Genomic DNA, 12,879 nt, shown 5'->3' on the forward strand with positions numbered 1-12,879 from the left:
TTCTTAATTCCAGTAATAAATAAGCTAAGTCTTAATTACTTTAGACTTTAATGATGACTTCCCATCTACTCTTTGTCGTCTTTAAGCCATACATAAAAGATAAGCCTTAAATTTACTTTGAAAGTGCTTTTACAAACTTATGCAAATATATTGTTTAAAATATATGCAGATTTGTTCTGCTAGATTTATTTCATTCACTGAGAATTAATTTTGTTATTCAGCAAAGGGAAATACGCTGTAGGAGAAACAGTGCTGTGTTCTATTCTAGATAAGCAGATGGATTATTTTATAACAACAATTGAAATATGTTTTGAAAGTTCCAGAAAGGAAAGTGTGATAGGAAAACTATTTAGTATTTGTTTGCTGAACAAGTGCTATTTTCAAGTTCTCTGATTAATTCATACTAACATACTTCTGAGATGGTACATTTTCTCAGAGGAGTCTTGGTGAATTCCTGACTCTTGTAATTACAGTTCATGTCCCAGAGTTCATTTTAAAGGTCAAGGCGAGACAGTTTTCAAAAGCACCCTGAAATGTTTTCAGGCATTGTTCATTACATTTTCCTCAATTTGCCCATTTTGTTCATCTCACTGCAATAAAGATGTAGATAAAAGTCTGTATCAAACTTCTTTTGTTTTACTTCTTTATTATTCTTCAAAAGCCTGGTTTTGGCCTCTTCCTACCTTTTTAGGTATTGATTTGTCATCTGATGTTGCTGGTCCTTGTTTTGAAGTATTGAAATGGGGTATCCTAGAACCCCCCTCCAGGTAGGCTTGAGGCTGCTCCCAGAGCAAGCTGGTAAGGGTCAGTTGTGCAGACATGACCTGGTCACAAGCCAGACTGGGTGTTGCATGTCCCTGTGCACAGCAGCCAGCTCTGGGCTTGGGGAAGGTCAGTGAGACCTGTTTACAATGACACCTCTAGGTTTGTTGTAAAATGTGCTGAAGTGGAAACACAGTGCTCCCAATTTCTGTGCAAAAGCACGGATTCTGAATAGCTTCCCACGGCACTTCCACAATCAGCAAGAGGAATACTGAAACCTACCTGGATGTTCATGAGCACTGTCAGAGCAAACAGGAACTCTCAGCAACATGGAACCTGATCATGAGTGTGACTTCTAAGAGGTCTTTTTTTCTCAAGGCCACCAACTTTGTTGCTGAAAGAAATTATCTGTACAAAAAGCTGCAGTCCATATAGCAAAGTAAACCCAATCTCAGCACAACAGATGTGGTACCTTCTTTCTGTTGGCTGACCTTCAGCTAGCTAGTTTATGAAAATAAATGGTTCTGTGATCATTGGAGTTGCTAAAGGTCAAGATAATACAAATCAGAAAATAAAGCAATCAAGTGCTGAAAACCAGAAGCCAGCTTGGGGTGTGTAGTACATAATGTATCCTGTCAGTAAAGAAAAATTGGTTCAAATTTATGTGCCTGTGTTTGCAGTACTCACACAGTCACTTCCTGTACCTGTTGCTGTGTGTATCAGTTGTGAGTTCTTCCTCAGGCTGTCACCCACTCATTGTGTAGATATTTTTCCCAGCAGAGGGTTCTGAACAGGATGGATTGCGAAGCCCTTACCTTGCCTTCCTGAAATAAGCTGCCTGGAGATATAATTTGCCTCTCATGTAGCATTTGTTCAGACCACGTGAAAGCCTGCTTATATGTGGTGCTGAATACCCTGAGGCTTAGAGTTCTCAGCTCTTGCACTGGCTTCTGCTGTTATTCCCACTCATATTTACAATTCCTCTGTAGTCCCTCTCCCTTGGAATCAGCTGTTTTTCAGTTACACCCCCAGGAGGAGACATTTTCTGTTATCTGAGGGCATGAGCGTACTGGGAAAGATGAGCTATTTGATATTCAAACCTTGGGCTGACCATGGATGGTATCAGTGCTGCCTAACAATACATGGTTGTTTAGTCTGTTTTGCAGGCATTCTTTCACTGTCTCGCTTCACAGAATGTAATGGCTGAGAACAAGGTTGGCTGAGAATAACATGGCATAAAGGGATATGATTGTGAACATCCAGACAGAGCAGGGATAAATCACTGCCCAGTTAAACACATCCCTTGTAGAAAGATGAGAGGGTAGTGGACTCTTAAGAGGAATTCCAAATCTCTAGGATATAATTAAATCTTCTCTTTTAAGACTTTGTTAGTGTAGGAAGTTTGGTGCTGACACTCAAAGCTGTCACCAGGGTGTAGGTTGCTGAGGCCATAAGCATTTTGGAGAGAATCCAGTTCAGGTCTTTCATTTCACTCCTGTTAGGGTGATGTAGTGTGCACCAGCCTGGACTCTTCACCTTGCTCTTGGATCAGCTGAGATCAAGAGCTGGGTGGGCCCTTGGAAGAATTCAGGTGCTGGTTTGATATGCTAGCATGGCTGTGAATGTGTTTAAAAGGCCAGTTGAAAGCTTAGATTTCAGGAGTTGTGGAGCTTTTTTATGGTCTCTGTCTGGGGTAGAAGAGGTTCCCTTTATTCTTGCCTAGGAGTACCTGAATTCTTTAAATTTGTAGTTCTTTCTGTGTATCCAAGGCAGCTGACAAGTCCTGTCTGCTGCAAAACTGCAGCCAGTGTAGTAAAACCATGCCATCACCTGGTGAGAGTGGCTGCTGACCAGAAGGGTCCTAAATATGACAGCTCCTTTTAAAATGCAGTATTCCCCTTTCCCTCCAATAAACACATTTTTAGCAGAATCTGAGGTTGGATCCAGAATGTTTCAAGTGTCATCATCCAGGGATTAAACCAGAAGCATACATGTGGCCCCTGAGACAGGATGAGCAAACGAGCATTTCTGAGTTTAGGGATTTTGCTTCTGAAGAAAGAGAATGGGCATTGGTTTTTCAACTAACTTTTTCATGGAAAAAAAAAATAGGAAAAACTAATGAAAAATAAGTAGTAGGAAGATGAGAAAAGAAATTATAGAAAATTCTGAATTTATTATTATCTATAGCTTTGCAACTCTCCTTTAACTTGCCTAACCCCACCAGTGCATGGATTTTATGGCAGCCTTTCCTTTGCAAAGCAGGGAGGATTTGCATCCATTCCTACTGTCTCTCCAGGATGAGAACAGAACACCTCCAAAGCTGTGCCAAGCTGGCACCATGGCCTGTGGAGAGGACTCAGGAGAAAATCATGGAGAGAAAATCAGAGAGAGAAAATCAGGGCCCTGCCGGGAACCGTGCCTGGCATGGCTGCAGTGAGACCATTAGTGCAGTTATGTACACAGACCGTGTCTGCCACTCATTAAAGAGCAGCAGGGAAAAGAAAGGACATTCCTGCCCCAGCTGCTGCCAAGGGGATATAATTGGAGAGTGCTTTGGGAAAACTACTGCTGGGAAGGGGAAGAAGTTGCAGCCTGAAGCACAAATATGTGAGTCACTCAGTGAATGCAATGCAGGCATAGCGTGTAAAGAGCACACACTGGAGAGTGTCAAATCTGACACAAACTCTCCCCAGCTCTTCCTTTGGTTGTGAGGATCATTTTCTGCGCCAGAAGGAAAAAAAAATATTGATTTACCAGAACACCTGATCAGACAAACAACTGAATGTAAAAATTTGCAAATGTTTCAAGGGCCTAAGCAGCAGCTACAGTCTAAATACATTAATGAGATAAAAGAGAGGTTTCATTTGAAAGGCTCCCTGGTGAGTTTGCAATCCTATAAGAATAAAACAAAGCCATCAAACATCAGCTTTTGGGCTGAAATGTCCATGCTTCTAATGCTGTCCACCAATTCAACAGTTGTTTGTGGATGCTGTCTTACAAAAATAAATAAATAAATAAAATACACTTTGGACAGAGTGAAACAAGCTATTTTTTGTTTATATAATGATCTGTAAATCTCAGTACACCTTCATATGCTACAAACACTACCATGTTCACAGGAAAGGCACGAATGCAGTTTAAACCCAGTCCTTTGAAAAGCACTTTTGGCCCCTCCTTTCTCACACTTTCCCTCACGCAGTGGATCAGCCCTTTGTACTTGTGCTGGTCTGATTCATCTACTTGCATGCGCGATTTGATGACATCCATGGGAGTAGCTAATCCCCAGGCCAGGACTCCAGCAAAACCACCAGAAAGCAGCACAACGAGGAAACCTGCAGGAGAGGGTGAAGGGAGAAGGGCCGTTCACTTGTGCCACATTCAGCTACAGCCATCCCAGATTTGACAACAATCTTTAGTAACTTTCATGTTTTAAGGGAGTTATTTCATGCAGCTCTTGCAGTTCTGTGTTTCCAGTGATCTGAGAATTTTTGCACACTTTGAACACCATGTGAACTAGATGTGGGTACAGCCTGAGAGCACTCACACCCTCTTCACATGGATCTAATTTTTATATTCACAGGGAGATGCTCTTTTGCTGTATCTTACCTATTCAATCTTTCCTCAAAGTGGATGGTTGCTTTTTGGAGCCAAATCACAACTAAGAACCTGAAGTGCCTTTACCTTCACCTGGACTTTATATTCAAGCTCTGGACTGACCCTTATCTGAGCTCCATGATGGTTCCCAGGAGCTTTGTCCATGTTTAATTTCTTGTTATCCTGTTTCTGCATTAACAGAACTTCATATCCACATTCCAGGCACCAGTGTGTGTGGTAAAAACCCCTCCTGCAGGAGGAGAAGGAGCTGCTCAGGGACAGGGTGGGGCCAGTGAAGTGCTCGTGCAGGCTGCTGGCACTAGACCTGGGACCAAAACCAGCACACACAGAGCAACCCCTCAGGAGGATCTGGGTGAGGTTTTACAGGTACTGGGTGATGTTTGCCCAGAGCCTGGTTTCTCTCTTAGTGTGGGACTAAATAAGCCATTTTTGCAGGTTATGCCAGACTCTTTCCAACACCTACCTGGTTTATTTCTCCCATCTGGTGTGAGCCAGTCACACAGAGCAGAATAGGAAAGGAAATATATTGCAGAAGCAGAGCAATCCCTGCAGAGTAGTGCAGAACAGCCCTTGTAGAGGCCCCCAAAACCTTCCTCCTTGATGATAACCTTCAGACAGTGCAGAGACCCTTGGTACTTTGGCTTGGAAGCAGGCTGATGTGTGATGGGAGAGTGTGAGTTCTTCTGAGTCTGCATCCGAACTTTAGCCACTTCACTAGGGTTTGTCAACACAACCTGCAAAACCAGAGAATGGCATTTTAACCCTCACAGTTAAGCAGTGTTTTGATCTCCCTCCTGTAAATTCTTGTCTCCCAGCTGTTCAGACAATAATATTGTCTGCGAGTTGCAGCAAGCTCCAGCCTCCTCCCCTCTGCTGTGCTGTTCCACCCAGCAGCAGCAGGACACGTGTGTGAGCTGCGCTGGGCAGAGAGGAAGGCAAGGCAGAAATCTACACAGGATATTAAATACCTGTAACTACTTGCTGAACTAGATGGGTGTGGAAAGGGGGATGTCCTCAGCCATAGGGAAGCATACATCAGGGCTCTTATTTGTGTCTGTGTTTGTATCTGAACAAGGCCATCCTGACTATAAAAAGCTAGCCTGTGTTGAGTCACTGACTGCCAGGAAGTACCTGACCATCTGGACTGCTCTGTAAGAGGATTGTGACCAGGCACACATTTCTGCCCAGCATGCCATCAGCGGGATAGGATGAGCTCCTCCACATTCAGAGCATCTGTGGATGCTCACCCTCATCTGCTCGTGGGAAACTGCTCCTGGGCCCAGCCTCGCCTCCCTATCTGAGGATCCTGCACGTTTGCCAGGCAGCATCACTTCTCAAGGGTACCCCATTGAGTTTTAAGTCCTGGCAAGGCAGCACTGTGCTCTGCCCATTCCTGCAGTGACACTTGTGCAGCCGCCGGGAAAGCCCTGACCTGTGCTTTAGCTCAGAGTTATGTCTTTCTTACATAAACACTCCATGGCAGCCACTTGGGGAGTTTGCTGCCTATGCTGACTTTTCTTCCTTGTTCTGTGTTTGCTGCCAGGTCTGTGTCATTTTAATGGCACGTTCTTAAGTGTTCTGGTGCTCCAAACCAAATCCAGCATGAGCTGTCCAGCAGGACTCGGCCACGCCACGGAGCCAACCAGTGCAGGGCCAGCGTGGGCAGAGCATGACCTCCCCTGCAAAAACAAACCCAGCAGACTTGTTGCAGGCTCCCCTGTGGCCTCTTGGACCAAGAAAACATTCCCTGCTTTTCCAGCTGCCTGTGTTGGTGAACAAGATCTCCTGTTGTGCTTTCCCTGTGGGCTGTTTACCTACCCGGGCAGCGCCGGCAGCGGCTCCGGCCAGAGAAACATCCAGCTTGGATGGCTTGGCATCCACAGCCCCGTGTCGCAGCTTGCAGATGGCACCCAGGGAGTTTTTGTATGTGCCAAAGGAAACAGAGGAAACCACTGACACAGCAAGGACTGAGGCGGTCACTCCTTTGTAAAATCCCCGGACCTCGTGGGAAACAGGGAAAGGTGAATTAATGGTGAGTGACATGGGAAAGCATCTGCTCAAAAGCACTGGCTGTGCGTTGCTGTGACAAAACTTATTCCCACCTTACAGCACATCAGCAAAGCTAAATTTCACCCTGACCCCTCTCCCAACAGATGCTTGTGTGCAACTGGTGCCCATCCTCCCCAAACTGGCAGAGGCAGCTCTGCTTCCCTGAAACAAGGCATCTGAAACTGGTATCAGCAATTCTGATGAGAGGCACCTACCTTTTCCGTCCTGTATGTTTCCTGGACACAGTGCCAAAATCCTTTGTAGTGGTTCTCAGTCTGAATTCTCACCTAGGAAGACAGGGCCAACTTTAAAATGCAGCTATCAGATTAAAAATAAATAAAACAAATGCCATACCAGCAAACTGGATAATTAACCATAAAATAACATCAACAAACAATTTTTTTTTTTCAAAAGACAAGTAACACAATCAAATACAGTGAAATATGCAGATGCAATGCAGATAAAGCATTACATTGGGATCAATTTTCTGAAAAGGAGGGGGAAAACAAAAGGGCCTCTTTGTTTTTGTTCTGCAGTCAAGAAATAAAGCTGCAACAGGTACCTTTACTGTGTCCAGTGGATAACCCACAGCTGTGCTTAGACCACCTGAAACAGAGAATATGTTGGAGATGGTTAACAGCACATGTCACAGCAGGCCATTTCACCCATCACAGAAGGGCACTGGGGAATAGCAGAAAGCAGATCCAGAGCCCAGCCGTGCCTGGCACCAGATTTCTCGAGCTCCAGTAATGACATTTGAGCGAAGAATGACAGAGAAAAATGCAGATTTCTCTGGGTGACCGAGACTCACTCAGAGGCACAAACAGAGTACGGGAAAGTTATCAGGGAGGAACATCCAGATGGAGCAAGATGAGACAGGGAGAGACCTCAGGTAAAGGAGGATTTGTTTCCCTGGGCTGGCTTTTTTTCCCCCTCATTTTAGGCACTAAAGCATCTTTGGACTCTGAGCAAGTGGAGCAGTTTTGGTGTTCGGGGCTCGGTGGGGTTTGGGGCAGGAGGGATCAGCGCTGGCAGAGCCAGCCCAGCACGGGCAGCTGAGCATCACTGCCTGTGTCCAGGACTGTGTCCAGCCCCCGGGGCCGTGCCAATCCTCCAGCAACACCCACCCTCGCTCCCACAGCCTTCAAATAGCCACTGGATATGTAATAATCCTCTGAGACAAAGCTGCTGCCTTAACGCAAGGAAGGAGGGCTAAAGAGCTCCAACAAGGATTTCTCTGTGTTGCAATCATAAATAGATCTCACCTCACTGCATTTCCAGCTCTAAGTGTGAGCAGGTAATACAGCAAACTTCCTCCCAGCACATCAGTGGCCAAGTCACCTGAGAGGAAACCAGGCTGAGAACAGTGGAGCTGTATGCATGTGGGTTATTTAGACACAGATCAAGTTCATAGAAGTGCTGGATGAGCCCAGCAGGCAGCCAGGCATTCAGAGGTACAGGGCACATCTGCTGGCTCACCTGTTGAAAACTGCCTCTCACTGAGTTCTTTGTTAAAAAAGAAAAATTAAAACCCAAGCTACTTAAAAGTGTGTTAGTTGGTGTGGGCATGTTCACCTATGATTACATGGCTGCTTGAGAGCTCTGGAGAGCTCTCCCATGTTCTGGAGAAAAGCAGCAGCTGCTGTTGTGAGTCACCAGGAGACCATCCCAAAGTGCATCACTCAGAGCAAAACAACCAACAGCATCTTTCTTGCAGAAAAATTGAGATTTGTTCTTCAAAAACATCTATCAAATCTGACACCAGATAAACAGTAATGAAGGGGTGAAGAGGGCCTAGATGGAAGAGAGACAATGATGGAAGAGAGAGGGCAGGAGGGAATACACAGGCAGTAATATGGCTTTGTGCCAAGCAGAGAGTGACAATGCACAAAGTCATCTGGGGACACCTGTGCTGTCCCAGGTTCCCAGCCATCAGCCAGAGTAAACAGGGACACTGCCAGCCAGGCAAGAGCAGCATGTAAGGCAGTGCCAGGGTGACAGTGCTGACCTCACAGCTGCAGTCCCCCAGCCCAAGCACCCATCTCAGCTGGGAGGTTTCAACACATCTCATTGTTTTCAGAATTCCTGAACCTTAGAGGAGATGGGCATGGGCTGACCAGGTGCTGGCAACAGAGGGGCACCATGCACAGCCAAGCCCTGGCTCACTCCACTGGATAAGGAAGGTAGGAGCTTTGCCTCATGCAGATCATACACCAAAGATGATTTGGGTCAGTGTTTGATGAGAACTGACCTCCCTTCTGGAGAAATCACCCTGTTCACACCTTAAGATACAAGGACAGCAGCCCAGTAGCTTGCCCAAAACAGACTGTTTCAGCCCTAAGGGCTCCTGATCAGCTTGGTTCCAGTAAGGACAAACATCTCCACTTGGAAGGAGACTATAAAGTATATTTTTCACTGCTCCCAGAAAAGATGTGGATCCCCCAAACCTCCAAATAACCCAGCCTACCATGAACTGTGCCACTTAGGGGCACAAAGCACTCCAAGCAGTTGTCAGAGCTGAGGAGCTCAGCCAAGTCTATCAAAGGCTGAGGAATGAGGGCTCTGCACAGTCACACAATATAAATAGCCTGTGACTAAGATAGCATGACCCACACATGCCCTGTTTGCACAGCAAAATTGAAGAAGGCCAGCAATGAACAGTGGGCATACAGGAGAGAGCTCCTGTGGGACTCTTGCTGAGTAACACCACATCCGTTGTGAGAAAAATAAACAGCAAAACCAGGGGAATTACCTTTTTTTTTTTATTTTAGTGAGCCATTTTCTATGCCTCCTTTATCTGAGATATTCCCAGGTATTGAGAGAGGTTGCAGCATCCCCTACACACACAGTGTGCAAAGAATGGATCATTCTCAGTCTCTACACAAGTCAGGTCAGTCTGACCCAACAACTCAAGTAAGGAGAGATTCTGGTGGGGTGGCAATCACCAGGGAGCAAGAGGCAGCTGTACAGAGCCCACCAGGCTGCAACAGCTCTGAGCTGTTGGCAAACCCTTGTCTGAGATGCCCAGGGAGAAGCAGGGATCATTGTTCATGCACTGAATGGGCAGACAGCAACTTTGAAAAACCTTTGTTTGGGAACATCAGTGCCCCATACCCTAAGCAAGCTGAGTATCACTCATGACCCTAGCAGGAGCTGGTTTGTCTGTAAGGAGACAGCATCTTCATTCTGTAGGGGGATTATTTTATCTGCCCTTGGACTGCATGTAACCTCCCAGCTATGGAAAAGCCCAGTCATGCTGCAGACCCTGCTGCTCTACCACCGCTGGGTAAACTTCAGCTTTGCTTCCCCAAATCCTTACTCCTGACATAAGAGTCAAGTCATCCTGCAGTCACCAACAGCCCCAGACAGAAATCTCCATCCCCTGCCATGGCCCAGGCTGCTGCTGCAGGGCTAGAAAGTGTTCATGGGATCACAGGAAAATTCAAGTCAGAACGGAGATTAGGAGGTCTCTAGTCCAACCACCTGCTTAATTTTCTGGCCAGGAAGGACTGCTTCCTAAAACATCCAGCCACATTTGCTAGTTATAGAAAGTCTCCCCAGTCATTAAGGATGTTCCTCTCATGTTTTTTCTATCTGGAGCCATGGCAGATCATTGTTTCTTGGGCTGAAGATGATGAGTTTATCTCATTGCCACAGAATCCATTGCCTAGAGGTGATGCACAGTATTTGTGCAGCTGTCTGAGGCAGCCAGAGGCTGGAATTCAAATGGGCATGATGTCTGCTGTTTTTCAGAGGTGCTTAATCCGTGCTTTCTCCAAGACACTCTGAAAATAGGTCTAGGTCACAAGAAAGTCACTTACTAAACATAAAGCCTTATTTTTTGTGTTGCCTCAACTTGCTTGATGCTTTTTAGCTGGGTTCACAGACTCCTTAGGAACATGAAAACTGCTTCAGCTCTAGCAATGAACCCCAAAACAAGCTCAGCACCAAAACCATCCCAGTTCTTGCAGGATAGATGGCCAGCCCCAGGAGCTGTCCCATCTGAGGGGAAGGATGATGGCCCTGAAGCCCTTGCCAGGTACCTCCCATGTGTCTGTGGGCAAGCTCCCACCTCTGTCAGCCAGTGAGAAGTTGCAGTATCCCTCCTAGAAAAGTTCTGAGCTGGACATAGAGGACAGGATGGAAAATCTTGCTCTCTGACACACTGAGGTCAGTAAAGTGCCTTACACCTAGCAAAGACTTTTCTGGTCCCGGCTGGATCTCCACAGCTGCATGCCCTCAGGCTGAGCCTGTGTCCAGGGCTCACGTGAGATTCTTGCTGCATGGCTGGGTAGAACATGATGCTGGAGCCTGGGCAGAGGGTCACAGCATAAACCCTGGCTTTGCATGAGAGCTGGGGCTGAAAGCCAAGGAGAATGGCCATGTTCAAACTCTGTTTTCAGCTCTCCATGTTCCCTTACAAAAGAAGTTTGTCCTTAAGTGACCTATCTCAAATTGCGCTAAAAGAGAAAGGAGTCCAAGTAACAAATGCAATCATCTCTGCCCCACCATGAACAGGAAGTCTGAGAAGAGGTTTGGTTAATCCTTCTGGGATAGACATCCTGCTGTCCACCCCAGGACAGGGCTTGCTTCTCCACAGGGTACTGTGAAGTCAGAAGGGAAACAGGAGAAAGATCAGCTATCCTGGTGGGGCTGGTCACATCCTCCTGTCCCACGAAGGGTCTCCCAACACCCCAGGGAGACAGCACCCCAAGCATAGGCACAGCAGACACCCCAGGGCTGGGTGCTGCTGAGATGTCAAACCTGGCCCCACTTGCACATATTGGGTGATGGGCAATTATGGGCAGGGTAAGACTCAGCATGGTCCTTCCCAGGACAAACACATCTGCAGCAAGACCACAGGCTGCTCCTGGTGAGGGAAAATGCCAAATTTCAGTGAATGTCAAAGTCAGATCTGTGTTGCTGACTTGGACTGGATGTATCAGCCACCTGGTAGGCTTAGTTGGCCTTCCTGTCAGTGGTGACCCAAAGGATTTTTCATGGTATCTATTGGTGTATATTATCTTGTATACTTCATTAAATCTAACCAGATTTCAGAAGAAAACTGAGACTGATGGGTAAATTTTGTCATTTAAAACAAGGATGGGTTTGAACAGTACATGCTCTAAAAATGTCTAGAATTTAATCACACTTCTCTCCTGTTACTTTTTTTACACACAGCTAACCTACTTTCTCCCAGATCAAAGCCTGCTGCGTAGCTCGCCTGCGCTGAGATCCCCATCACAACTGCAAATACATCTTAACCTAAGATAACGCAAAGGTCGCTCATCCAGACATCCTGAATGCAACAAGAACACTGTGCTCCCTCCCCTCCTGTCTCACAAGTCACACCTTCGGTCCCCCAGAGCCACTGCTGGGACCCCTGGGTGGGGGTTTTGCTGTGTGGGCATTACAAGCCGGCCCGTATCTGCACAAAACCTCTTACACTGTCCCTTCCTATTAGTGCCACCCTGTCCCGCTGCGATCAGACCCGAGCGGGTTGCAGGCAGTGACCTCAGCTGACCCCGCTGCCTCTCCAGCCGCCCCGGGAACCTGCCCTGATGACATTTCCCACTCAATAAGGAACAACACACTTTTAACCAGCAGCCCCCATCGAAAGACTCAGCTCTGCTATTGAGACCTGCTCTTTAGCTGAACGAGAAGGAAACACAGCTATCTGCTTTTGTCAACAAGCACTAATTCGTGTATTTACCTCCGATGGCCCCAGCAATGAATTCCATCCAGAGCGCGGCTGCTGCCTGAATCACCCTGATGAAGGGAGGCAGAAGGAATGAGGATATCGGTCCGGTCTTCCAGAGCCCTGCCGGTCCTTCGGAGACAGTGTTTGTGATTTGAATCACCTTCCCACAGCCTGCTCCTGCCTCTGGGGATTGTGATCCTTGTGGGTACTTGATGAATCCGTACGCTGTGGCAGAGCTGGGAAGCCTGGAGCTGTTCCAGGAACACAGTGAATAAGTAATCCCAGGCAGCCCTGAAATGCTGCGCCAGAGCTGCTGTTCCCAGTGCCCTCTTGCCTGGAAATGCACGGGGGTGGTGGCTCGCAGGGTCAGGCTGGGAAGGGGCCATCCCCTGCTGGACTCCCCAGCCCCACAGGACAGCTTTGCACTGGTTTGCCAGGTTCTGGTGCCCTGCGCCAGACACGCTGCATTTGTGGCTGCTGCGGGATTCCTCCTCCCCCTATCCCAGCCCACTCTTCTTCCTTCTGATGGACCACACACCCTTTCCATTAATGAAAATTCCTTCTGCCTTTGCCAAGCCATTTTTCTTGACTTTCCTAACACACAAAGCTGACCCTAAACTTTCACACAGATCTCCATTAATTATTACCCACTCACTATGTATACAAATTGTGAACCTCAGAAATTAATCCAACCACATCCAGAGCATTTGCTTCTATTTCAGAAACAGCAGCAGAGTTTTCCCAGCCCCTGG

General features: G+C 46.9%; 1 protein-coding gene across 1 annotated transcript; it reads right to left on the bottom strand.

Moving 5' to 3' along the window:
- Nucleotides 1-3,793: 3,793 nt before the first annotated feature.
- SLC25A47 (solute carrier family 25 member 47) lies at nucleotides 3,794-12,627 on the bottom strand. The gene is made up of 6 exons (XM_033062525.2): nucleotides 12,140-12,627; nucleotides 6,989-7,032; nucleotides 6,642-6,713; nucleotides 6,196-6,378; nucleotides 4,841-5,111; nucleotides 3,794-4,094 (listed from the first exon to the last, which is right to left on the bottom strand). Exons 1-6 carry the CDS (start codon nucleotides 12,165-12,167, stop codon nucleotides 3,808-3,810), a joined length of 885 nt encoding a protein of 294 aa, XP_032918416.1. The 5' UTR covers nucleotides 12,168-12,627; the 3' UTR covers nucleotides 3,794-3,807.
- Nucleotides 12,628-12,879: the final 252 nt, after the last annotated feature.

Source organism: Catharus ustulatus, chromosome 6, assembly GCF_009819885.2.
Source record: "Catharus ustulatus isolate bCatUst1 chromosome 6, bCatUst1.pri.v2, whole genome shotgun sequence".
Taxonomy (NCBI): Eukaryota; Metazoa; Chordata; class Aves; order Passeriformes; family Turdidae; genus Catharus; species Catharus ustulatus.

Coding starts and splice junctions, on each gene's coding strand:
- SLC25A47 (XM_033062525.2), bottom strand. CDS start 12,167: ATGGAATTCATTGCTGGGGCCATCGGAG. Junction 6,714..6,988: donor ATCCACTGGACACAGTAAAG/GTACCTGTTGCA, acceptor CTGTCTTCCTAG/GTGAGAATTCAGACTGAGAA. Junction 5,112..6,195: donor CCGCTGCCGGCGCTGCCCGG/GTAGGTAAACAG, acceptor CTGGTTTTGCAG/GTTGTGTTGACAAACCCTAG.